We start from the raw sequence: 23659 nt of genomic DNA, 5'->3' as shown, positions 1-23659 counted from the left end.
GAGTACTTGCATTGACAGACAACGCCTTCAGCCAATCAGCGTCACCGAGAAACTCCACTGGTGCATACTCTTAGAAGGTGAGTTCACATGAGCAGAATGCTTTACCCGGCTATGGTTGTGTGTGTGTGTCTATGTGTGTTTATGTTTGTGTGTGAGCGTGTCAGAGACTCGCAGCACTGCACCCCCTGCATTTACCACCAGGGGCAGTGATGCCTCCCACCAGCTACAAAGTGTCAATGTGTTTGTGTACAGGTGGGGAGGCGCTGTGATCATTAACAACAATGTCTCTCGTTAAGTGGAAGAGGCTTGAACTGCAAAGTACGTCATGTAATGAGGTCAAATACACACACACACACACACACACACACACACACACACACACACAGGACTCTGGTGATACTGCGGCGCTTCCGACGCCTCCTTTCTGCTTACCGGTGCCTGTGAGACCGGGGTTGCGGGGGTCTGCTCCTGCAGGGGCTCTGGTGGGACGGGGACAGAGGCAGGTACTGCGGCGGGGACAGGGACCAAGTTGGACAGGAGGGTCAGGGGCGACGCTGGACGCCACTCAGTCAGGTTTATGGCTGGGAGGTATGCAAGCAGGGCTGCAGTGGACGGACCCCACCAACATAACGCTGCCAATAGAATAGAGAGATTGTGTTTTAGGGATGTAAATGACTGAGTAAACAAGGGGAAGACGTGTGTGAGTGTATTGTGCTGTTATGTAAAGTGTGTGAGAGAGAGTAGGGCTGATCCACAGAGAGGGGGGCAGTGCTGTCACTAGGAGGCCCAGAGAGGGTGACCTGAATCTGGGACTGGATGTGTAGCATACTCTGGGGATGTGTGCTGGTTATACATTCACTTGCCTTTTTACTGACTGATCTGTCTGTCTGTATGTGGCCGCTAAGTAGGTTAACACCTGCGAAGTGAGGGAGCGCTATTGGCTCTTACAAACTCACCTAGGAGAAGCAAGAGGGGAAGCAGGAAGAGGAGGAGCTTCCATAGTTTGGGCAGGCATCTGGAACACAGAGCCACACACACACTGGTCAGACAAACACATGACTGACAGGAGGAGCATGTCATGTGAATACAAACATCATGGGGACCTTCGTCAATCAAGACTCTCAAAAATCCTCAAAGGGAAAGCGACAGGACACGGTAACTTTACCCTCCCCACATGAGATAATGCTGAATTATTCAACAAAGATGCGATATTCAAAAGGATTCAAGTAAAATAATTAAATCATTATTTCTGTCACAAGCAATGCATTTTGCATATCTTATATTGTAACTTATTTACTTAAAACACACATACACACACACACACACACACACACACACACACGTCACACACACACACACACACTCTACTCTTCACCAACAGAAACGTTACACCGCATGGTGAAACGTTGCAATTAGGATGCATTGTGTGACAGCGGAAAAAAAGGCACTCTTTCCACAACTTCCAGTTACAACAACATTTGACTTCCATGGTCAGAGGGAAGATAGTGGCTGGGTCCATACCGTGTCAGAAAGAAGACGTTGAGGAGAGACACGAGAGACACCAGCTGGTACCATCCTGTTGCAAGAAACCACAGAAGTCCCCTGCCTGCCTTCGCTGGACCGACAAGAGGGAAAAAACACATGCAGGTTGAGAATGATAAGAGATTCAACTAGAGGCTGACATTTTTTCGGGAGTCCCGTGGGTCCCATGGAATTCCCCGCAGGATTGGGAGTAATTTCACTATTAATCCCGGGATTGGGACGGGGACGGGGGGGAAAAGTCAATGGGAGTGGGCGGGAGCGGGAATCATGGCGACAATATATATCAGTTTATATATAAATATGGCCAAATGGTGTGAATTAAAACTGCAGTAGAACACAAAGTAATCTAAAAAGGATGGGGAGAACATCAAATCAAAATCATCGTGTTGCCTAAAGACTAAAACATAAAAGAAATAAAAATAAAAACGGGAGCGGGAGCGGGACGGGAGTCATTCTACCGGGAGTGGACAGGAGGATTTTTTTTTTTTTTACGCTGGGTCGGAATTGGGATAGGACGGGAGTGAAAAACCACTCCCGTGTCACCCTTTAATTCAAACTGTGCTACCCAGAGAATAAGAGGTGAAGAAAGAAGACGGTGAGTGCCACCAACCTGGAGCTACTAGGAGCAGCCAGAGCAGCGAGAACAGTCTCTGAACCGCTGTGCCGACACCAGAGCCCAGCGCTTTGCCTGCTCTCGCCACACAGGAGCCTGGCTGGAGGAGGAGCCAGTAACCTGGAAGACAACACAGGAGGAAAGCATTCAAATCAGACCAAGACAAAGAAATATTCATTACAGGGTGAATGATCTAAATTCATAACTAGGTTCAGATGTAAGCTTATCAAAGTTGAACACAGTCTTGTAATAGAGAGTCAAAGTCACGCCCACTTCCGAGGCATGCGCACCGAGAGATTTCATCCGCCATTTATTTTCCCATAGACATTTTGTAAAATGCTTATGAAAATTGTTTTACTTCATTAAACCAAACGATTCGGCTATATTTAGAAACAGGAGAGACCATAGAACATTTCGCTTGGACCAAAACGTGGAGAGAAGATTTAAAAATAAATCTTTTTTCAATCTTTTTTTTTTGGTCTGAGTGAAATAAATATAGCTGAATCACTTGGTTTCACCAAGTAAAACTATTTTTATATGCATTTTACAAAATGTCTATGGGAAAATAAATGGCGGATGAAATCTCTTGGTGCTGAAGCAGGAAGTGACATTGACTTTGGCTCTCTATATCTTATTTACTGGGTCTGGTGTCAAAATAAGCGAAATGCTAGTTAACCTGTGTAAGCCAGGAGGCTCCACAGCGCCCCCACCAGGCGCCGAGGCCTGGAGGGCTGTGTGAGGAGGACGGCGTGTGTCTCGGAATACTGCTTCACCTTACAGTCATCACCTGTTTCAGCTTAAATGATAAAAAATGATGAGAAAAGAAAACACACAAGATACAATGGATGTGTAATGAAATCATAATAACCAACATGGATAACATGAACTGAAAAAGCAAAGTAATATCATTCAGAAAATGACCAAAACAAAGAAAAACACAAAATAAATCAATGCAAAAATGTTTCAAATAGCTACACAGGGAAAAATAAATAAGTAATAATAATAATAGCAATGGGCCACTTGCATGCATATTGCACGATGTCAAGTGTAATATGCACAATGACACACCATGCACATGCAGGTTGAGAATGATAACATTCAAACTGTGCTACCAAAATAATAATAATAATAAAAATAATAATAATAATGATAATAATAATAATAATAATAATAATAAGAGAAAAGAAGAGAAATGCGAGTTAACCTGTGAAGAAAGAAGACGTTGAGTGCCACCAACCTGGAGCTACTAGGAGCAGTGAGAACAGTCTCTGAACGGCTGTGCCAACTCCAGATCCCAGCGCTTTGCCTGCTCTTGCCACACAGTAGACTGGCTGGAGGAGCCAGTAACCTGGAAGACAACAGAGGAGGAAAGCATTCAATCAGGCCAAAATTATTTACAAAAACAAATACTGTCTATTATCAAAGTTGAACAGTCTTGTAGTATCTGATTTACTGGGTCTGGTCTCAAAAGAAGAGAAATGCTAGTTAACCTGCGTAAGCCAGGAGGCTCCACAGCGCCCCCGCCAGGCGCCGAGGCCTGGAGGGCTGTGTGAGGAGGACGGCGGTGTGTGTCTCAGAATACTGCTTCACTTTACAGTCATCACCTGTTTCAGCCCAAATGATGGATAGCAGGCAGGAAGAAAAGAAAACACACAAAATACAATGGATGTGTAATGAAATCATAATAAACCAACATGGATAACATGAAGTGAAAAGCAAAGAAATATAATAAAACAAATGACCAAAACAAGGAATATAACAAAATGAAACAACACAAAATGAGTCAAATAGCTACAGCAAACAAAGGAAAAAAATAAAATAGCAATGGGCCACTTGCGTGCATATTGCACAATGCCAAGTGTGATATGTACAATGACACACCATGCACAGCTTTGTGTAGGAACACACTTGTCAAACTGCCATCTCCTTCAACCTCCCCATCGTCATTCCACAGCCATGACTGATGATCCACAAACACCGTCACTGTTCTCTGTCTTCACCTGAACTCTTTCACTGTTCTCTGTCTTCACTTGAACTCTTTCACTGTTTTCTGTCTTTACTTTAACTCTTTCATGAGTGGAGAGAGGGAGCAGGCAGGGTGGTAGATGGGGTTATGGGTAGGGGAGAGAGGGAGCAGGCAGGGCGGTAGATGGGGTTATGGGGAGGGGAGAGAGGGAGCAGGCAGGGTGGTAGATGGGGTTATGGGGAGGGGAGAGAGGGAGCAGGCAGGGCGGTAGATGGGGTTATGGGGAGGGGAGAGAGGGAGCAGGCAGGGCGGTAGATGGGGTTATGGGGAGGGGAGAGAGGGAGCAGGCAGGGCGGTAGATGGGGTTATGGGGGGGAAGAGAGGGAGCAGGCAGGGCGGTAGATGGGGTTATGGGTAGGGGAGGTTGTATGCCTGGGAGAACAGGTAGGTTTTTAGATGGAACTTGAAGACGAAGAGTGAGGGTGAGTCTCTGAGAGGCTGGGGGAGGTTCAGAATGAATGTCACTAATAGTAAGCTTTGTTATGGAGACTTGAGTGGACAACAACATCTGGCTGGCAGACTAGCAGGTCACAATGGTCAACAGCCTGCTCGCTGGTGAAAGACGTTCACACAACCTCTGCTCACTGATCCTAACACAGGTCACGCATAGCATTAACTCTGTCAATCAGAGCTACCAGGAGGCTAACCGCCAAGTGTGGAGAGAGATCGACTGTGTGTGTGTGTGTGTGTGTGTGTGTGTGTGGCTGTGTGTACTTACCCAGGGAACCATTGAGATTGAGATGTGCATCTTCCGTCACCAGGTCCTTCACATTCATGCTCCCACAGAAACTAGAGTGAGCTGCAACACACAATATCATATGTTTATTTGCATAACAAAAACAAGCTGTTGCGTGATGATGAAATATGTGATGGATGAGGAAACCATATTCCGAAGGGAAGGAAGGAGAAGAAATTTGCATGCATGAAACCTAAAATGGTGGTGAGAATAGACACAGTGACAACTGACGGGCCAGAGGAAGAAGAAGGTGATGTGGTGAAACCCGCTTTAGAGAGTGAGATAAACCATTGAAAAAATTATGGTTGAAATGCTCCTGGAGCTGTGGAAAGAACCAACTTAGTAATGGAGATCTACAGCGGGACAGGGACAGGGACAGGGACAGGGACAGGGACAGGGACAGAGGTCAGTTGTAAGCTCTTCCACTCACAGAGAACGAAAACCTATTACTCTCCTGCAAAGTCACTATCAGACAATTTTAGACAATATTTATCCTGATCTGATTATTTCACCACAGGAAATAGAGCTTAAGAAGAGGAGACATTGTGAGTTGGACAGTTTACAGTGGATGAGCAAGTTTATTAATAGAAGAGCAGCATGGGAGGTAGGCGAGGTCAGAGGCTGCAACCCCCGACCTTTGACCTCTGTAGTAATGGTGGGTACCTTCTCCTTCATAGCCATTGGCCCTGTAGCCCGTCATCCTGTGGAGAGTGGTCTGCTTAAATAGCCACAGACGGGACAAACTGGATGACGCTGCTTGTCTCACCGAGTCAGAGAAGGACGCCAGGACACCTGCTGAGTCAAAAACTCTTATTACACACTTGGGTGGTGGCTAGAGAGGGGAAGAAGTACAGGAGAAGACACCTATGCAATGGGCGATAGCATGAAGAGGCGAAGCAGATGATATTTACAAAGAAGTCCTCTGAAGATACCCTTAGATGACAGCAAGACAGGTTGGGTATGCATGGCCTGATAAGAGGAAAGGTCATAAGGCAACACGGAATAGAAATAGACCACGACTCAGAGAGAGATCAAGAATGATGAAGAGAAGGCTGCTCAGGTGGAAATCAACAGGGAGAAGAGAACCTGACTGTACTGTGCAAAGAAGAGATACATCTCAAATCCATTATCACTCTACTGTTGTCAGTGGTTACGGAGAATCTCACTCCGAGTTGAGTGGCTCTGGGACAAAAAAGTAGTACTACAAAAGACAGAAGAGGATGATGGGGAATGGATGCAGAGTGAAGAGTCTCTCCGACGTTGTATACCTTTTCCTGCAGGGCTCTTGACCCTTGAACCCAGCCAGAGCATATTGTTGACGAGCAGGGTGACTAAGGACACTATGGGGGCCAGGGCTCGTCTGCTGTAGTGCATACACGTGTTAGACATAGACACCAGGACACCTGGGGAGAGACACCACTAAGCATTATATCATACACGTGTTAGACATAGACACCAGGAGGACACCTGGGGAGAGACACCACTAAGCATTATATTCTCATCATAACAACTTGACAGGTGCAGAGATGCAGGCCTTTCCCCTTTCAACTCCAATAATCCTCATATTCAGAAGGACACACAACGGATGCTTTGTTTTGCCTTGTTCAGGACTTAGTCTGAGGCAGGAGGCTTCTGTTTGGTTTGCCTTGTTCAGGTCTTAGTCTGAGGCAGGGGGCTTCTGTTAGGTTTGCCTTGTTCAGGACTTAGTCTGAGGCAGGGGGCTTCTGTTTGGTTTGCCTTGTTCAGGACTTAGTCTGAGGCAGGGGGCTTCTGTTTGGTTTGCCTTGTTCAGGACTTAGTCTGATGCAGGGGGCTTCTGTTAGGTTTGCCTTGTTCAGGACTTAGTCTGAGGCAGGGGGCTTCTGTTAGGTTTGCCTTGTTCAGGACTTAGTCTGAGGCAGGGGGCTTCTGTTAGGTTTGCCTTGTTCAGGACTTAGTCTGAGGCAGGGGGCTTCCGTTAGGTTTGCCTTGTTCAGGACTTAGTCTGAGGCAGGAGGCTTCTGTTTGGTTTGCCTTGTTCAGGACTTAGTCTGAGGCAGGGGGCTTCTGTTAGGTTTGCCTTGTTCAGGACTTAGTCTGAGGCAGGAGGCTTCTGTTTGGTTTGCCTTGTTCAGGACTTAGTCTGAGGCAGGGGGCTTCTGTTTGGTTTGCCTTGTTCAGGACTTAGTCTGAGGCAGGGGGCTTCTGTTTGGTTTGCCTTGTTCAGGACTTAGTCTGATGCAGGGGGCTTCTGTTAGGTTTGCCTTGTTCAGGACTTAGTCTGAGGCAGGGGGCTTCTGTTAGGTTTGCCTTGTTCAGGACTTAGTCTGAGGCAGGAGGCTTCTGTTTGGTTTGCCTTGTTCAGGACTTAGTCTGAGGCAGGGGGTTCTGTTTGGTTTGCCTTGTTCAGGACTTAGTCTGAGGCAGGGGGCTTCTGTTTGGTTTGCCTTGTTCAGGACTTAGTCTGATGCAGGGGGCTTCTGTTAGGTTTGCCTTGTTCAGGACTTAGTCTGAGGCAGGGGGCTTCTGTTAGGTTTGCCTTGTTCAGGACTTAGTCTGAGGCAGGGGGCTTCTGTTAGGTTTGCCTTGTTCAGGACTTAGTCTGAGGCAGGAGGCTTCTGTTTGGTTTGCCTTGTTCAGGACTTAGTCTGAGGCAGGGGGCTTCTGTTTGGTTTGCCTTGTTCAGGACTTAGTCTGAGGCAGGGGGCTTCTGTTAGGTTTGCCTTGTTCAGGACTTAGTCTGAGGCAGGGGGCTTCCGTTAGGTTTGCCTTGTTCAGGACTTAGTCTGAGGCAGGAGGCTTCTGTTTGGTTTGCCTTGTTCAGGACTTAGTCTGAGGCAGGGGGCTTCCGTTAGGTTTGCCTTGTTCAGGACTTAGTCTGAGGCAGGGGGCTTCTGTTTGGTTTGCCTTGTTCAGGACTTAGTCTCTGAGGCAGGGGGCTTCTGTTAGGTTTGCCTTGTTCAGGACTTAGTCTGAGGCAGGAGGCTTCTGTTTGGTTTGCCTTGTTCAGGACTTAGTCTGAGGCAGGGGGGTTCTGTTTGGTTTGCCTTGTTCAGGACTTAGTCTGAGGCAGGGGGCTTCTGTTTGGTTTGCCTTGTTCAGGACTTAGTCTGATGCAGGGGGCTTCTGTTAGGTTTGCCTTGTTCAGGACTTAGTCTGAGGCAGGGGGCTTCTGTTTGGTTTGCCTTGTTCAGGACTTAGTCTGAGGCAGGGGGCTTCTGTTAGGTTTGCCTTGTTCAGGACTTAGTCTGAGGCAGGAGGCTTCTGTTTGGTTTGCCTTGTTCAGGACTTAGTCTGAGGCAGGGGGCTTCTGTTTGGTTTGCCTTGTTCAGGACTTAGTCTGAGGCAGGGGGCTTCTGTTTGGTTTGCCTTGTTCAGGACTTAGTCTGAGGCATGGGGCTTCTGTTAGGTTTGCCTTGTTCAGGACTTAGTCTGAGGCAGGGGGCTTCCGTTAGGTTTGCCTTGTTCAGGACTTAGTCTGAGGTAGGGATGGGCATCGAATTTCGAATTTTCGAATAATCGTTGTTATTATCAAGGTCGACTTTTATTATTGAAATTCGAAATTCAAAAAAAAAAAAAAAAAAAAAAAAAAATTTTTTTTTTTTTTTTTTGAGTGAAATGTTGCATTGTCTCCCCTGATTCTAAGTACCGGTATAGTCAAATCGCTATAAGCATTTTAAGCAAGGTTTATGGAAAAATGAATGGCGGATGAAATCCCATGAAGAGGGAGAGGGGGTGACTTTGGCACCCCTTTGGCACTCAGACCTGAGCCTACTAAATATTTAATGAACCACAACCACTCATGATTGTCAAAACTGTTTTTTATTTTCGAAAATGTCAATGTAAAAAAAATTAAAAATGTAAAAAAAAAAAAAAAAAATTTTTTTTTACATTTTTTTATTTATTTTCGAAATTCGAATTAAATTCGAATTTGGCCAGCGAATTTCGAATAGTGTTTTTGCTAGAAATGCCCATCCCTAGTCTGAGGCAGGAGGCTTCTGTTTGGTTTGCCTTGTTCAGGACTTAGTCTGAGGCAGGGGGCTTCCGTTAGGTTTGCCTTGTTCAGGACTTAGTCTGAGGCAGGGGGCTTCTGTTTGATTTGCCTTGTTCAGGACTTAGTCTGAGGCAGGAGGCTTCTGTTTGGTTTGCCTTGTTCAGGACTTAGTCTGAGGCAGGGGGCTTCTGTTAGGTTTGCCTTGTTCAGGACTTAGTCTGAGGCAGGGAGTTCTGTTTGTTTGGCCACACTTAAGAAATGGCTCCAGAAGGGGAGAAAACACACAATAGCAAATCGGTAGATGAACAAAATGACATGTCTGCCTTTCAGATATGATGTTTGAGTCCTAGTCGGGCTAGCACAGGATGACTTGAGGAAACATCTCACCTGTCTTGTTCCTCCGACTCCTGTCTCGTGAGTATATGCTGGTGGCTGATAATGAGGAAGAGGAGGAGGAGGCGAGGGCATCGGCGGAGGCTGCGGCAGCCTGAGATGATGAAGATGAGGATGAACAGCGTGTGGTGAGGCCGTCCGTCCTCTGAGAGTGCACAGAGCAGTTGTGACACGTGTAGCCATTGACACGCGTGGCGTGGGACTTCGAGACACTAGAGCTGCCGCTGACATCTCCGTTGACCCCCGACGAACTGTGGTGAATGCTGGCACTCCTCCCTGTGGGAGCACGCACAAACAAAAGTCACAGTCATTAGCTGGCAAGCAGACAGAATAAAGTATGCTGGAACTTTTGAAGTTTTTCAGGTGAAATACGACTTGCACTTGCATGGGCTGAAAACTATGTTTGATATAACATATCATATCCTGAGATAGCCACTAAAGCACTGAAGACATTGCTTCCGTTTCCAACATCAGATCTCTCCCATCATCACTCGTCCTCAGCGGGACCGTCTTGCTGCGGGGAAACAAGCCCAGGGCTAGAGGGCTACCACCACGACACACACTGATACTGGTGATGGTGAGTTGCAATGTTTTCATATCGTCATCAATCAATTTGATATTTATATATCGCCAAATCATAACAAGAGTTATCTCAAGGCGCTTTACAAATAGAGCAGGTAGAAGACCAGGCCCTTGATTTTAGACCCAACAATTGAACCAATTCTCACATGCACTGGCGATCATCAGTTCATGATGATCGCCAGGATTGTCGACATTAAACTGGTCCGTGGTGCAAAAAAGGTTGGGAACCCCTGGCATGGAGCATCAGTACATATATACATGCTCGCACTTCCAATGTCAATACCAACAGAGTCTGCAGGCACAGACTGAGTCTGCAGCCACAGACTGCCAGAAGTGACAAACACACAGAGCAGAGGTGTTATTGAGGGGCTGCGTCCTACTTAGCATCTCATAGGAGAGGTTACTTCTTAGAAAGATGATCATTACTAACCTGCAAGCTGAGCATTCTGAGCCGACCCTGGGAAGAAAGAAAGCATCTGTCAGTGTGATCCAGTACACCACTACACGCTCCCTGTGTGATCCAGTACACACTCCCTGTGTGATCCAGTACACACTCCCTGTGTGATCCACTACATGCTCCCTGTGTGATCCACTACACGCTCCCTGTGTGATCCACTACACGCTCCCTGTGTGATCCACTACATGCTCCCTGTGTGATCCACTACACGCTCCCTGTGTGATCCAGTACACACTCCCTGTGTGATCCACTACATGCTCCCTGTGTGATCCACTACACGCTCCCTGTGTGATCCACTACACGCTCCCTGTGTGATCCACTACATGCTCCCTGTGTGATCCACTACACGCTCCCTGTGTGATCCACTACACGCTCCCTGTGTGATCCACTACATGCTCCCTGTGTGATCCACTACATGCTCCCTGTGTGATCCACTACACACTCCCTGTGTGATCCAGTACACACTCCCTGTGTGATCCACTACACGCTCCCTGTGTGATCCACTACACACTCCCTGTGTGATCCACTACATGCTCCCTGTGTGATCCACTACATGCTCCCTGTGTGATCCACTACACACTCCCTGTGTGATCCACTACATGCTCCCTGTGTGATCCAGTACACGCTCCCTGTGTGATCCACTACACACTCCCTGTGTGATCCACTACATGCTCCCTGTGTGATCCACTACATGCTCCCTGTGTGATCCACTACACACTCCCTGTGTGATCCACTACACGCTCCCTGTGTGATCCACTACATGCTCCCTGTGTGATCCACTACACACTCCCTGTGTGATCCACTACATGCTCCCTGTGTGATCCACTACACACTCCCTGTGTGATCCACTACACACTCCCTGTGTGATCCACTACACACTCCCTGTGTGATCCACTACACACTCCCTGTGTGATCCACTACATGCTCCCTGTGTGATCCACTACACACTCCCTGTGTGATCCACTACACGCTCCCTGTGTGATCCACTACATGCTCCCTGTGTGATCCACTACACACTCCCTGTGTGATCCACTACATGCTCCCTGTGTGATCCACTACATGCTCCCTGTGTGATCCACTACACACTCCCTGTGTGATCCACTACATGCTCCCTGTGTGATCCACTACACACTCCCTGTGTGATCCACTACATGCTCCCTGTGTGATCCACTACATGCTCCCTGTGTGATCCAGTACACACTCCCTGTGTGATCCACTACACGCTCCCTGTGTGATCCACTACACGCTCCCTGTGTGATCCACTACATGCTCCCTGTGTGATCCACTACACGCTCCCTGTGTGATCCACTACATGCTCCCTGTGTGATCCACTACACGCTCCCTGTGTGATCCAGTACACGCTCCCTGTGTGATCCACTACACACTCCCTGTGTGATCCAGTACACGCTCCCTGTGTGATCCACTACACACTCCCTGTGTGATCCACTACATGCTCCCTGTGTGATCCACTACATGCTCCCTGTGTGATCCACTACACGCTCCCTGTGTGATCCACTACACACTCCCTGTGTGATCCACTACATGCTCCCTGTGTGATCCAGTACACGCTCCCTGTGTGATCCACTACACACTCCCTGTGTGATCCACTACATGCTCCCTGTGTGATCCACTACATGCTCCCTGTGTGATCCACTACACGCTCCCTGTGTGATCCACTACACACTCCCTGTGTGATCCACTACACGCTCCCTGTGTGATCCACTACACGCTCCCTGTGTGATCCACTACACGCTCCCTGTGTGATCTAGTACACGCTCCCTGTGTGATCCACTACACGCTCCCTGTGTGATCCAGTACACGCTCTCTGTGTGATCCACTACACGCTCTCTGTGTGATCCACTACATGCTCCCTGTGTGATCCAGTACATGCTCCCTGTGTGATCCACTACACGCTCCCTGTGTGATCCACTACATGCTCCCTGTGTGATCCACTACACGCTCCCTGTGTGATCCAGTACACGCTACCATCCATCAATTAGCGGAGGTCTCAGGAGACTGATTACACACTATCAACCGCCTCCCCCTCCCCCTTGTTAACAGATAGACAACTAATCAAGACCCACCTCTCTAAACTCACTTTCACCGGCCAAACATTCTAGCCACCATCTCATGACTCCTCCAGTTTTAAATCACTTATGTTTTATTTTTCTATTTTTGTACCTATTAAATTATTTTACTGTGTGTGTAAAGCGACTTTGAGTACGTAGAAAAGCAGTATATAAATTGAATGTATTATTATTATTAATATTGTTATTATTATTATTGTTATTATACAGAACTTAAATTAGAACGTGTCCATTTTAACCTCAAAACTGTTGATGCAAGTAATGCATTGTTGGTTTATTGACCTCAGTCTTTGGAGAGAGAAAAAAGTAATTTGTGGCAGCATTTTCATTTGTTCAGGTACTAACTGACCCCAGTGTCCATCCACAGAGGTGGTGGTGCTGGTGGTGCTGGTGACGGTGCGTTGCCTCAGGCTGGACTGGTCCAGGATGGAGGTAAGCAGGGAGGCGTCTGTGTCGCAGCTGCCTTCCTGAATGCTGCTGCTGCTGCAGATAGGGGTGTTAGCGGCCGAGAAGGACAAGGTTTTCTTCGGCGTGGCCGCTTGGCTCAGTGACAAGGACTGCGAGCTGGAAATGGACTGCTGCTTTCTGCTACGCACCGTCCTATCAGAGCAGAGAGAGGGGAGCACATGGAGGTGTGAGAGGTTCTGTTTTCTTGTGTGTGTGGATGCATGTAGGAGAGACATGTAGATATTGACCAGCTGACAGAAACATAGACACATGGTCAAGCAGGCAGACATATAAGCAGATGATCAGCCTCACAGACGCATACATCAAAATAAAATAAAAACTCTCCGCTATGCGAGTGCATTGTGTCCACTCTGTGTGAATTTGTGTGCCTGTTGCCAGTCCAGGGTTTTTGCATAGAGGAATGGATGTTTGGCACCCTCCAAAGAAGTTTTAGCCACCCCCAAAGGCCCAAGGCAAAAAATAAATAAATATATCCTGACAATGACTGATATATTTGAGTCCAGGACAACCCTGACTACATACTAACTAAAAAAAACAAGCACTGTATCATTTTAGAGAATTTCTTCAAATAGCTTCCTTTCTAAAACGTGGGGTGCTGTAAAAACACACTGCTGCTCCATAGGTTCTGACAATGACACATGATATATTTGTGTTTTAGGATAGCCCTGACTACACAATAACTCAAAATCAAGCATTTTTACTCTTTCAATTTAGAGATTTTCAAAGTTAAAGTCTCACATTTGTACAATTTAAATGGCGTTATGCGTGAAACTCGGGTGGCCGTGAAGACACATTGCTCCATCATTTCTGACAACGACTGACATTATTCAGATAAACCTGACTACACAAACCCAAAAGTCGGACGTACGCACGACGTTAGTAAGCACGACGGGACGGGATGGGTCGTGCGTAGCCTAGCCACCCCCTAAAGGCCCACTGCGAGGCGGAGGGAAAAGCCTGCAGTCTTACCGTGCCTCTCTCCTGATGCTGGCGTAGCTGCTGCTGCTGCTGCTGCTGCTGCTGTGGCCCTGGGAGGAGTCGGCCAGGCTCTCGTTGCCATAGTAACCGCCGCCGCCGGTCTGCAGACGCAGGCTCCGCCGCGACATCCTGGGAGAGTCGAACACGGGAGCGATCCGGTGCTCCTTCTCAAACTCTAGGGCTGCTGTGGAGTAGCTGGAGCTGAGAGAGAAGAACAGAGGGAGGGAGGGAGGGAGGGAGGGAGGGAGGGAGAGGGAGACAGCAGTGAGTAGTGATATGAGACATTAGAAACGAGAAGAAAGTGAGAGATTGAGGGAGGAGGGGAGGAGAGAGAAAGAGAGAGATTGAGGGAGGAGGAGGGGAGGAGAGAGAAAGAGCGAGATGACAGAATCTCAGGGCGGGTTGAGAGGGTTCACGTCTCGGCTGGCAGGCAAATCAATCTGGAGATAAACAAACTCAAATAGACAACAGGATCTGAGCAGAGACCACAATGACTTCCAAACCAACCTCGACAAATCAATGCCGACCGAGGATATCCTGTACTTTCCCCCGACCTGTTGTGGGTTGTCTCAACAAATCAACGTCTTCGGATAAACTATCTTTTATGAAAGAAAAACAGCAAAAACACAGGGACATGCAGTCCTGTTAGAAACCACACAGAGATGTAATATGCGACTGCCAGCGGGCGTGACAGGAAGTGACTCATTTCATAAAGCGCTGGGGATGGAGGGGAGGGGGGGGGGGGGGGAACCCAAGAAGAAGAATGGGGACTGTGTGGATGAGAGACAAGCCAAATTTGGAAAGGGGAAGCAGATAAGCAGCATGCGTTGTATACAGATTCAGAATGCCAAGCTATTCCACTATAATCCTGAGGCAGCACAAAGTGGAGACACAGCATGAAGGCTGTAAATATTGAGTCTGACGTGCGTTTGGTAACAGTGAGTCACCGGGCCACACCCCCTGGCAGGGTGAGTCACCGGGCCACACCCCCTGGCAGGGTAAGCACTCTGAGCCAACGCCGACATTCCAACCCAAACTCACAGCAAACAGACCAGCAACGGCGAAAATCCCCTGGAAGCACTCGAAACAGCCTCTCTGAGTTGTGCCCTCTTGCTAAGTGGATAGCCTAAAACAGACACACTATGCTACAACAAGTGATAAGTGACATTAATTAGATATTGCCTATTTTTCTGATCTTATCTTATCTCATTTTTGGAGACAGAATCAAATCAATGGCTTCAGTAAAGATGATATTGTGCTGCTTACCAGTACAAACACTGCTCTTGTATGATCAAATATGATGATGAGCTGAAGTGAAATGACCTGTAGTTTCTCTTGCGAGTTTGGCTCAAATGGCTCATGCAGGCTAACTCCACAGACAAGCCGGGAGGAGGAGGAGGAGGAGGAGGAGGAGGAGGAGGAGGAGGGGCAGAACACCTTATCACCCAGTGGAGGACGGAAAATCAACTTCCTGCTGCAGATACTCGAGAGGGAGGGGCCATCTTGTACAAACAAAAGTTGTTTGTTTTAAAGGAACAGCGTAACGTCCCTTGCACGACATAGAGCGTCTCAAGGCAAAGTCTTGCAGAGAGTACAATGGTGCACGTGCTATAACAGAAATTCCTCTCATACATATATATATATAACCCAAGAAAAAAGAAGAAAAAAAAAAATATATATATATATATATATATATATATATATACACACACAATATATAATATATATATGTGACCTGCCCTCTGTGTTTGCATGTGTGCTGTCAATGTTGCTCTCTGGCCCTGAACCCTGGGATTACACCCTCCCACCAAGAGCCAATTATGTGCTTTACTCCTCGCTCTGCCTCCTACCTGCTTCTTCTTCACCTGCTGCCTCTCAAACACACCACCAGGGCTCTGCCTCCTACCTGCTTCTTCTTCACCTGCTGCCTCTCAAACACACCACCAGGGTGGTGTGCAAACAAAGCAAAGTTGGCTTCATATTATCGGCTCTATTTATCGGTTACAATGTCATTGTCGGAATAATAAACAATAACGTAAAATGTCCCATATTGGCCGGTAATTTATGCTTCAGTTCAGGTATGTTATCTTTATCAAAAAATGCCATCTCCTGCGATTTTGATATTGCACTACTTTGCCATATTGCGATTTCAATAGAATTGTGATTAATTGTGCAGCCCTACGTCCACACTTGAGCCCTGTTCACGTGCAACATGTGCGTTCCTTATTCTCCAACACTAGTATCTCATTTCATTGTTATTTATTTGTGTAGGGACAGATGCACGTCGTACATTATAACGTTTACCAAAACATCCGATGTCCAGTATATCATAGCATTTATAGCCCAAGGCTAATTTGCAATGCCCGTCCAGAGACGTTATTAATAGCACCTGTTAAAAGCAAAGTACAGTAAGATGCAGTAAAAGAAGTACAGCATGTCATCTTTGCTGTACTACCCAATCAACACAACCCTCTCCTGACGTCTCTCTGTCTGTCTACTGTCTATTGCCTAGCCTGACATCGCCAGAGCAGTTGGCAAGATTCGTCAGGTTCCTGTATAAAATTGCCTAAAATAAATCCTGAGTAATGATTGTCATTGTCACACCAGCAGCAGGACAAAGGACTGTGCAGTGACAGGCAGCTAGGCAGAGAAGGGAGCAGATTTAGCCAGACACACGCGCGCACACACACACACACACACACACACACACACACACACACACACACACACACACACACACACACACACACACACACACACACACACACACACACACACACACACACACACACACACACACACACACACACACACACACACACACACACACACACACACAGTGCTACTGACTGCAGCACAGCTCTGGCAGACTCCCTGTAGCAGAGCGCATGGGGACCCTGGCTGGAGGGCAAGGTGTGAGTCAGCAGCACATGAGTGAGATAAGACTGTGTACCTTAGCATAGGTGTGCAGGATGTCAGCACAGCTTTACCCTCTCCGGTATGCACTTTGCTGCATGTGGCTGCTCTGACTCCTATTTGAAATTCAAATAGTCGGGGGGGTGGTGCAGACTGCAGAGTCTTGAATGCCAAGTTTAAACTTTGGAGAATTTTTTTTCCACACTGACTGGGTCTCACAGTCAGCCAATGAGCTCAAAACTTTTAAAAGCAGTCAATCCAGTGTATCCAGGCTACAGCTAATGTGTGCACTTATATAGACTAATTTCATATTGCCAAAGCTAACAGCTGCTGTGGCACGTGCAGACAGGCAGACAGACAGACAGACAGACAGACAGACAGACAGACAGACAGGCAGACAGACAGACACACACCTGCAGGGAACATGGCAGTTAGGCTCTAGTCTACACACTGAGCCAAGGCACTCGTCCTCTTCCACAGCAGTATACTGTACATGTGCAGCACTACGGGCTGGCCGATATGGACACACAAAATGCTGAACAGCCAATCACATATACTGTATCAAATAATAGACACATGCAGTTGGTAAAAATAGGAATAAAAAGAACAATACACATAATAGGCCCAATAAAAGCAAGGTCAAGGGTGACAAGCTCAACCCGAATTGAATGCTATTGAGAACAGAGATGGGTGATCTTCAGCAGTGACTTAAAAATGTTGGGGGTCTGCAGAGTCCTTATATGGATAGGCTGTTCCAAAGTTTGGGGGGTAGCCACCACAAAGGCTCGGTCACCTCTGTTTTTGAGCCTAGATCTGGGAACATCCAGGAGCATCTGGTTAGATGACCTCAGAGCTCTGGCTGGAGCATGATGGTGCAGGAGATCAGTAAGATAGGAAGGCACCAGAACACACCACACAATGATGCAACATGCACTTCTATAATGCCACTGACCCGGTGCTGCCCTGAGGTTCTGGAGGCCCAGATGGGGGCAGGGCAGTGCAGGGTGTGCCTGAGAGGTTCTGGAGGCCCAGATGGGGGCAGGGCAGTGCAGGGTGTGCCTGAGAGGTTCTGGAGGCCCAGATGGGGGCAGGGCAGTGCAGGGTGTACCCTGAGGTTCTGGAGGCCCAGATGGGGGCAGGGCAGTGCAGGGTGCTGCCCTGAGGGTCTGGAGGCCCAGATGGGGGTAGGGCAGTGCAGGGTGTACCCTGAGGTTCTGGAGGCCCAGATGGGGGCAGGGCAGTGCAGAGTGCTGCCCTGAGGTTCTGGAGGCCCAGATGGGGGCAGGGCAGTGCAGGGTGTGCCCTGAGGTTCTGGAGGCCCAGATGGGGGCAGGGCAGTGCAGGGTGTGCCCTGAGGTTCTGGAGGCCCAGATGGGGGCAGGGCAGTGCAGGGTGTACCCTGAGGTTCTGGAGGCCCAGATGGGGGCAGGGCAGTGCAGAGTGCTGCCCTGAGGTTCTGGAGGCCCAGATGGGGGCAGGGCAGTGCAGGGTGTGCCCTGAGGTTCTGGAGGCCCAGATGGGGGCAGGGCAGTGCAGGGTGTGCCCTGAGGTTCTGGAGGCCCAGATGGGGGCAGGGCAGTGCAGGGTGTACCCTGAGGTTCTGGAGGCCCAGATGGGGGCAGGGCAGTGCAGGGTGTGCCTGAGAGGTTCTGGAGGCCCAGATGGGGGCAGGGCAGTGCAGGGTGTGCCTGAGAGGTTCTGGAGGCCCAGATGGGGGCAGGGCAGTGCAGGGTGTGCCTGAGAGGTTCTGGAGGCCCAGATGGGGGCAGGGCAGTGCAGGGTGTGCCTGCGAGCGGGAAGAGACTTGTCTGTCTGTAAGCCTACAGCCAGGCAGGAATGTTCATCAGGGTATACTGTATGTGAGAATCCTGAAGTTGAATTCAATAACTTTTAAGACCTTTTCAATATATTTTAAGACATCAACGCCACTTCAGCGATAGGGGTGTAAATCAAGTTTCATCGCAATACGATATTATATAGATTCTTTGGACAACAATACAATACGATATTTCCTGATATCACACAGTGTGCCACGAATCCACGATACGATTTTGATTCAATTCAGAGGTCTGCCATCGATATGAGACGATATATGACCGTTTAACACAATCAGCACGATAGCTACAAAATTTAATACCTCATCAAATGGTGATTAATACTTTTTAAGGGCCTTAATTTTCCATAGATTGGTATCAACTTTTAATACTTTTCAAGACCCTGGTGGTTGTAACCCATCAGGGCCATATATGATTTCCGGAAAATGTAAAAAAAAAACGGATGGAATCATGGAATTTGGTAATAAAAATGGACTCTACTGTAAAACATGGTATATCGCAGAATTTTCCATAATTTGGCTGAAATTGATGAAAGTACTAGGCCTAATTATCAAAATCAAAAGTAGACCTAATGATCGTAGTAACCTAAATTATTTCATAATTGTAAAATAGGCCTAGAGAAATAATTCAGTTTTCGATTGGGGTGTTTTGAGAGGGCGGTCGACCTTGTGTGGGACCCTTACTGCACCTCAAAACTTAGTTTTCACCTTGAGAAACATGTCGAAGATGCTGTCTGAGAGAGCCAAGTCGTCAACTAACCCCTAAATTAAAATTAGAAAGGAAAAAACAGCAGCCAAAATGCTGTCTGGATGATACAAAATCAAACCGTTCATCTCTCGAGTGTGTTGGCAAACATGCCCTCCATATTATCCTATAATAAGTCTCTGTGTGCAGTGAGCAGGTTGCGTTTGGCCACAGCTACGCCGTTTTACGTGCACATTTTAAGAGCCACCCTGCGGGCAACCTAACGGAGGCGCATTTTTTAATTAGGTAATTAGGGGCCGGTTAATGGCCGAACTTGCGATGCTGCGCAATGACTGTGCAGACTCCACCGGTCACACAGAGACGTACTATACTGCACGGGTTTTTAATGCTAGTTAATTATCAAACAAACAAACACACATGAGCAACAAACTAAAACGATGTCGATGAATTAGAGGCTGTAAACAATGTCTCGCTTCCTTTGCAAACCCATTTCAGTTGGAGTGCCATCGATCTGTGTGCCTCTCTCTCCCAGGCTGCCCCCACAGCCCACGCTAACCGTATAAATAGGTGGACTCTGTGCGTGAGGGGAGCCAGTGCAGAGGAGACAGACAGACAGAAAACACAGAGATTTATGGAGAAATAAAAAGACACGTGAATGTCCACCACCCTTGACAATGCCTGGAATCTCTCCTTACATAACAGCAGCTTTCATAGCCAGTCTTCCCACACTCGGTGCAGTGGGCACTGCCAGGTCAGCTCCAATTATACCTCATACCACCCACAGAGAGAGAATCAGATCCGATCAGATGGGAATTCGTACTCGTTTACATTGAGATTTGAGTGATTTAGCGGACGCTCTTACACAAAGAGGCAGGTAGGGGTTTAGCCACTACGGGCTATTCTCTACCGCCGTTATGAGTTTACTACAACAGATTCATTCAACAAGTAGGCCTATATATTTACCAGCCGTGACAGCTGCTATTGTTTTCACCTTGTGGGTCGGTGTGTCATCAAGGCTATGCTCCTGGATGGAGACACCTATTCACCTGTTTCACTCCCCACCCAATTCACCCATTTTGTGTCTAAAAGGCAGGAAGTAACACATGTGCAAGGCAAGCAAGACCTTAATGAGGGTTTCCAACTTCCAATCATGCACCTGTGTTTACCCTGCCTTTTAGACACAAAATGGCCCCCCGTGCAAAAGGGTCTCTTGCCACCTGCACACCTGCTTTGCATAATGTATGCTGGAAATGAGATCACACACAGTGTAGAAAATGCAGGCAACCAGAAGTAACATAAATACCAGCTATAAATTAAGTTGTGTTGATTTAAACAAATATTTTGGTATGGGTGCTGCCTGAGCTCAATGCATTACCCGAGAGAGAAGAGCTCCCACAAGAGGTTTGCAGCTTAACTGCATAAGAACCCACTTATCTTTCAAACTGAATAAATGTTTACCGAATCTAACCAGAACAAGTACAAGGAAGGAACAACTCATTTCTTCTGCTATCATCATCTGCCCCAGAGAGCTAAACTGTTACGATGAACAAGATCACCTTTCTGTTCACAGATGCAGGTCTAGTACCTGCTACTGCACTGCAACCAGATCAATTAGTAAACCAGTAAACACTCCGACACTGCTGTAGCCCCGACCCCAGGGAGGAAAACACTGCTGTAGCCCCGACCCCAGGGAGGAAAACATTTGGCTACTGTCTGCGGTGGACACACACACACAGTCACACACACACACACATGCTTAGACAGATTATATAAACCACGTGTGCTGTAAATCTCAGCTGCAAAACCACAAGTGTGGTTAGAAAAGTGTGGTTAGAAAAGTGTGCTAGCAAACGCAAGCTTGCGCGCGCGTATACACACACACACACACACACACACACACACACACACACACACACAGAGACACACACAGACACAGACACTCTAGGGCAAAATGCTTTTTACAAGAAGGGGCGTGTTGCTCTCAACGAAACTCCCAGCCAGGCAGAGCAAAACTGCCAGTCAGTCAAAAGCTTTTGAAAAATAACTTGCTAGGTGTAACTACTGCATGTTGCCACTAGGGCAGAACTGAATGAATGAGTGAATTGAATGAATGAATGAATGAATGAATGAATGTACCGTATTTATTTATTAACCCATTGATACCTGATGCAGCATTTGTGTGTGTATCCCTTTAAGACCGCGAACCGCATGACGCGGTTTGCGGTCTTAAAGGGATACACACACAAATGAGGGATATACACGCAAATGCTGCATCAGGTATCAATGGGTTAAGACAGTTGTTAAAAACACAGTGAACAGATCAAATCCATACACATCAATATTAAAATTGTCGAGGAATTAAAGCACAATAAAGTCCAAGACTTGTTTCCATTGTGGTCCTCCCCAAACACATTTGAGGCAAACGCACTGTATCTACTTAACTGATCAAAACCAACATAGCTTCAGAGACTTGGGATGATCTGGCCTGGCCTATAGAGCACTGCTGCGTAGAACCAGTGTTCCCAAAAGCTGTTCAGAGCTCCTCCCTTACAACACTGCTTCACCACCACTCTCAGCGTTTACGGAAATTATAAACTTATTTTTCCTGAAAATCAGCTCCGGAGAGCCTCTGGTGGTCCACAGGGACAACCCCAAATCAGAACACAGTATCCGGATAGATAGTGTGCCCCGCCTTTGTGTTTCCTAACTGGGGCCTATATTTACCAGAGGCCAGGGCCTGGGAGTCTGGGACACAGCAGAGACCAGGGCCTGGGAGTCTGGGACACAGCAGAGACCAGGGCCTGGGAGTCTGGGACACAGCAAAGACCAGGGCCTGGGAGTCTGGGACACAGCAGAGAGCCCCCATGTTTCCATCTGCCTATCTCTGGGTGGGCACAAATCGGCACTTGTGTGGTTGCGATTGAGGACATTTTCCCTCCCACAGACAGCACTTCTCTCCCCTCCTCTCTCTCTTCTCTCTCTCTGTGGTGTCCTACAGTACACTCTCCAAACGTTGAGCGTTTCATGTTGCCATGGTTGCCATGGAGACTACTCCAAACAGCTCTCTAGCCTGAGAGCGAGAGAGAGAATGTGACCAGCAGGCAGCAGAGGCTGGGCTTTTGCTACTTCCAAGTTCCAACGAACAAATGGCGTCACACGACACAAGAGCACAAGGCGAGCTGGCACAGAGACAAAAATGCCTCTGAAATGTGCCTTAAGCTGCGTTCACACCGACCTATTAAAGTTTTTCGCTGGCATCGAGTTTACATACAAAGTCAATGCAAACGAGCGATTGAGCGTATATTCGCCCAGGAGAAAAATCGCGGGGGTCCGAGCGGCAGAGACAGAGCGATAGGGAGAAAATACGCTCGTCGCCCGAGATGAAATATCCCAACTCGAGTGAAAATACGCTGGCATCAGTCGCTCGCTGTTCAACGCTGATTGGCAGCCGTGTGAGAGTGAGTCAAGGATCACACTGGCTTGGAACAAACCGCTGGTTTATTGTGTGGCAACAAACCGCATTGACAGGCTGACAGCTGACATGAAGTGAAGTCTGTACTACCGGTATGGAGCTCGCAAGGGGAGCACGCTGATAGGCTTAGCTTGTAAACAACGACGGGGGCTCGTAGTGGACAAACATCATGACATTGCGTAACGTTATAGCCCCCACATGTGCGTCAATTCGTGTGCCTGTTGATGAGCGATTTAAACAGAGCGACTCCAAAGGGTTGAATCAAGCGACAGAGCGAAAAATAAATATCTCGGTGTGAACACAGCTTAACCAGTCAATTGCCTCATGTCCGATTTGACTGTGACCTCTAGGGCCGTCCTCTAAAAGTCCAATAGTTGAATCATCAGCCAAGAGACCCCTGAGTCGATGGAGATTCCTCAAGTCGAGCAGTCGTTCCCCCCCCCCCCCCCCATCTAAATTCCAATCTTAAATTTCATTTGTTAATTTATTCTTGTTTAGATTTATTTAGGCCTATTCGTTTTTGAGAAATAGGCTATAGAACTGTTTAAGTTGTTATCCATCTAGGCTACATGTTGTTTTAATGATTGAAATAAAAACAAATGGGCTATAAGAGCTTAATTTAAAAAAAGAAATATGTGTGTCCTGCCTGTCTCATTATTCAGACAAATTGTGCATTATCCAATAGGCCGACGTCAGCAATTCAAATCTTGCATGATCATATACAGTCTCCTATTGATTTTTAAATGCTCAAAAAATATGTCCCCATCACTCCGTTGCATTGACTGTTAATGTGGTCGAAATAATCACTGAAGATATATATATATATTTTTTTTATAGAATAGTCGAATATTCGTATTGGACAGTTGAATCCGATTC

The 23659-nt window shown here is 47.4% G+C and overlaps 1 protein-coding gene across 4 annotated transcripts in view; it reads right to left on the bottom strand.

Moving 5' to 3' along the window:
- The window catches only part of sun1b (Sad1 and UNC84 domain containing 1b), a 47881-nt gene that overhangs the window by 7862 nt on the left and 16360 nt on the right, over positions 1-23659 (bottom strand). For 3 of the 4 annotated variants that reach the window (XM_083649267.1, XM_083649265.1, XM_083649264.1), the window contains 14 exons: positions 13847-14056; positions 12759-13009; positions 10296-10322; positions 9278-9559; positions 6186-6320; positions 5581-5709; positions 4900-4980; positions 3646-3759; positions 3393-3503; positions 2832-2951; positions 2153-2275; positions 1522-1615; positions 957-1015; positions 433-632 (listed from right to left, as the gene is read on the bottom strand). In XM_083649267.1, the coding sequence (XP_083505393.1) occupies positions 433-632; positions 957-1015; positions 1522-1615; positions 2153-2275; positions 2832-2951; positions 3393-3503; positions 3646-3759; positions 4900-4980; positions 5581-5709; positions 6186-6320; positions 9278-9559; positions 10296-10322; positions 12759-13009; positions 13847-13983 (1863 nt within the window). In that variant the 5' untranslated portion in view covers positions 13984-14056. The remainder of the gene's footprint in view (positions 1-432; positions 633-956; positions 1016-1521; positions 1616-2152; positions 2276-2831; positions 2952-3392; positions 3504-3645; positions 3760-4899; positions 4981-5580; positions 5710-6185; positions 6321-9277; positions 9560-10295; positions 10323-12758; positions 13010-13846; positions 14057-23659) is intronic. The other variant, XM_083649266.1, reaches the window with a different exon arrangement.

Source organism: Poromitra crassiceps (genome assembly GCF_964638095.1).
Source record: "Poromitra crassiceps genome assembly, chromosome: 13".
NCBI lineage: Eukaryota > Metazoa > Chordata > Actinopteri > Beryciformes > Melamphaidae > Poromitra > Poromitra crassiceps.
Note: the sequence above shows the minus strand (reverse complement) of the source record. Positions and strands in the feature narration are given on the sequence as shown.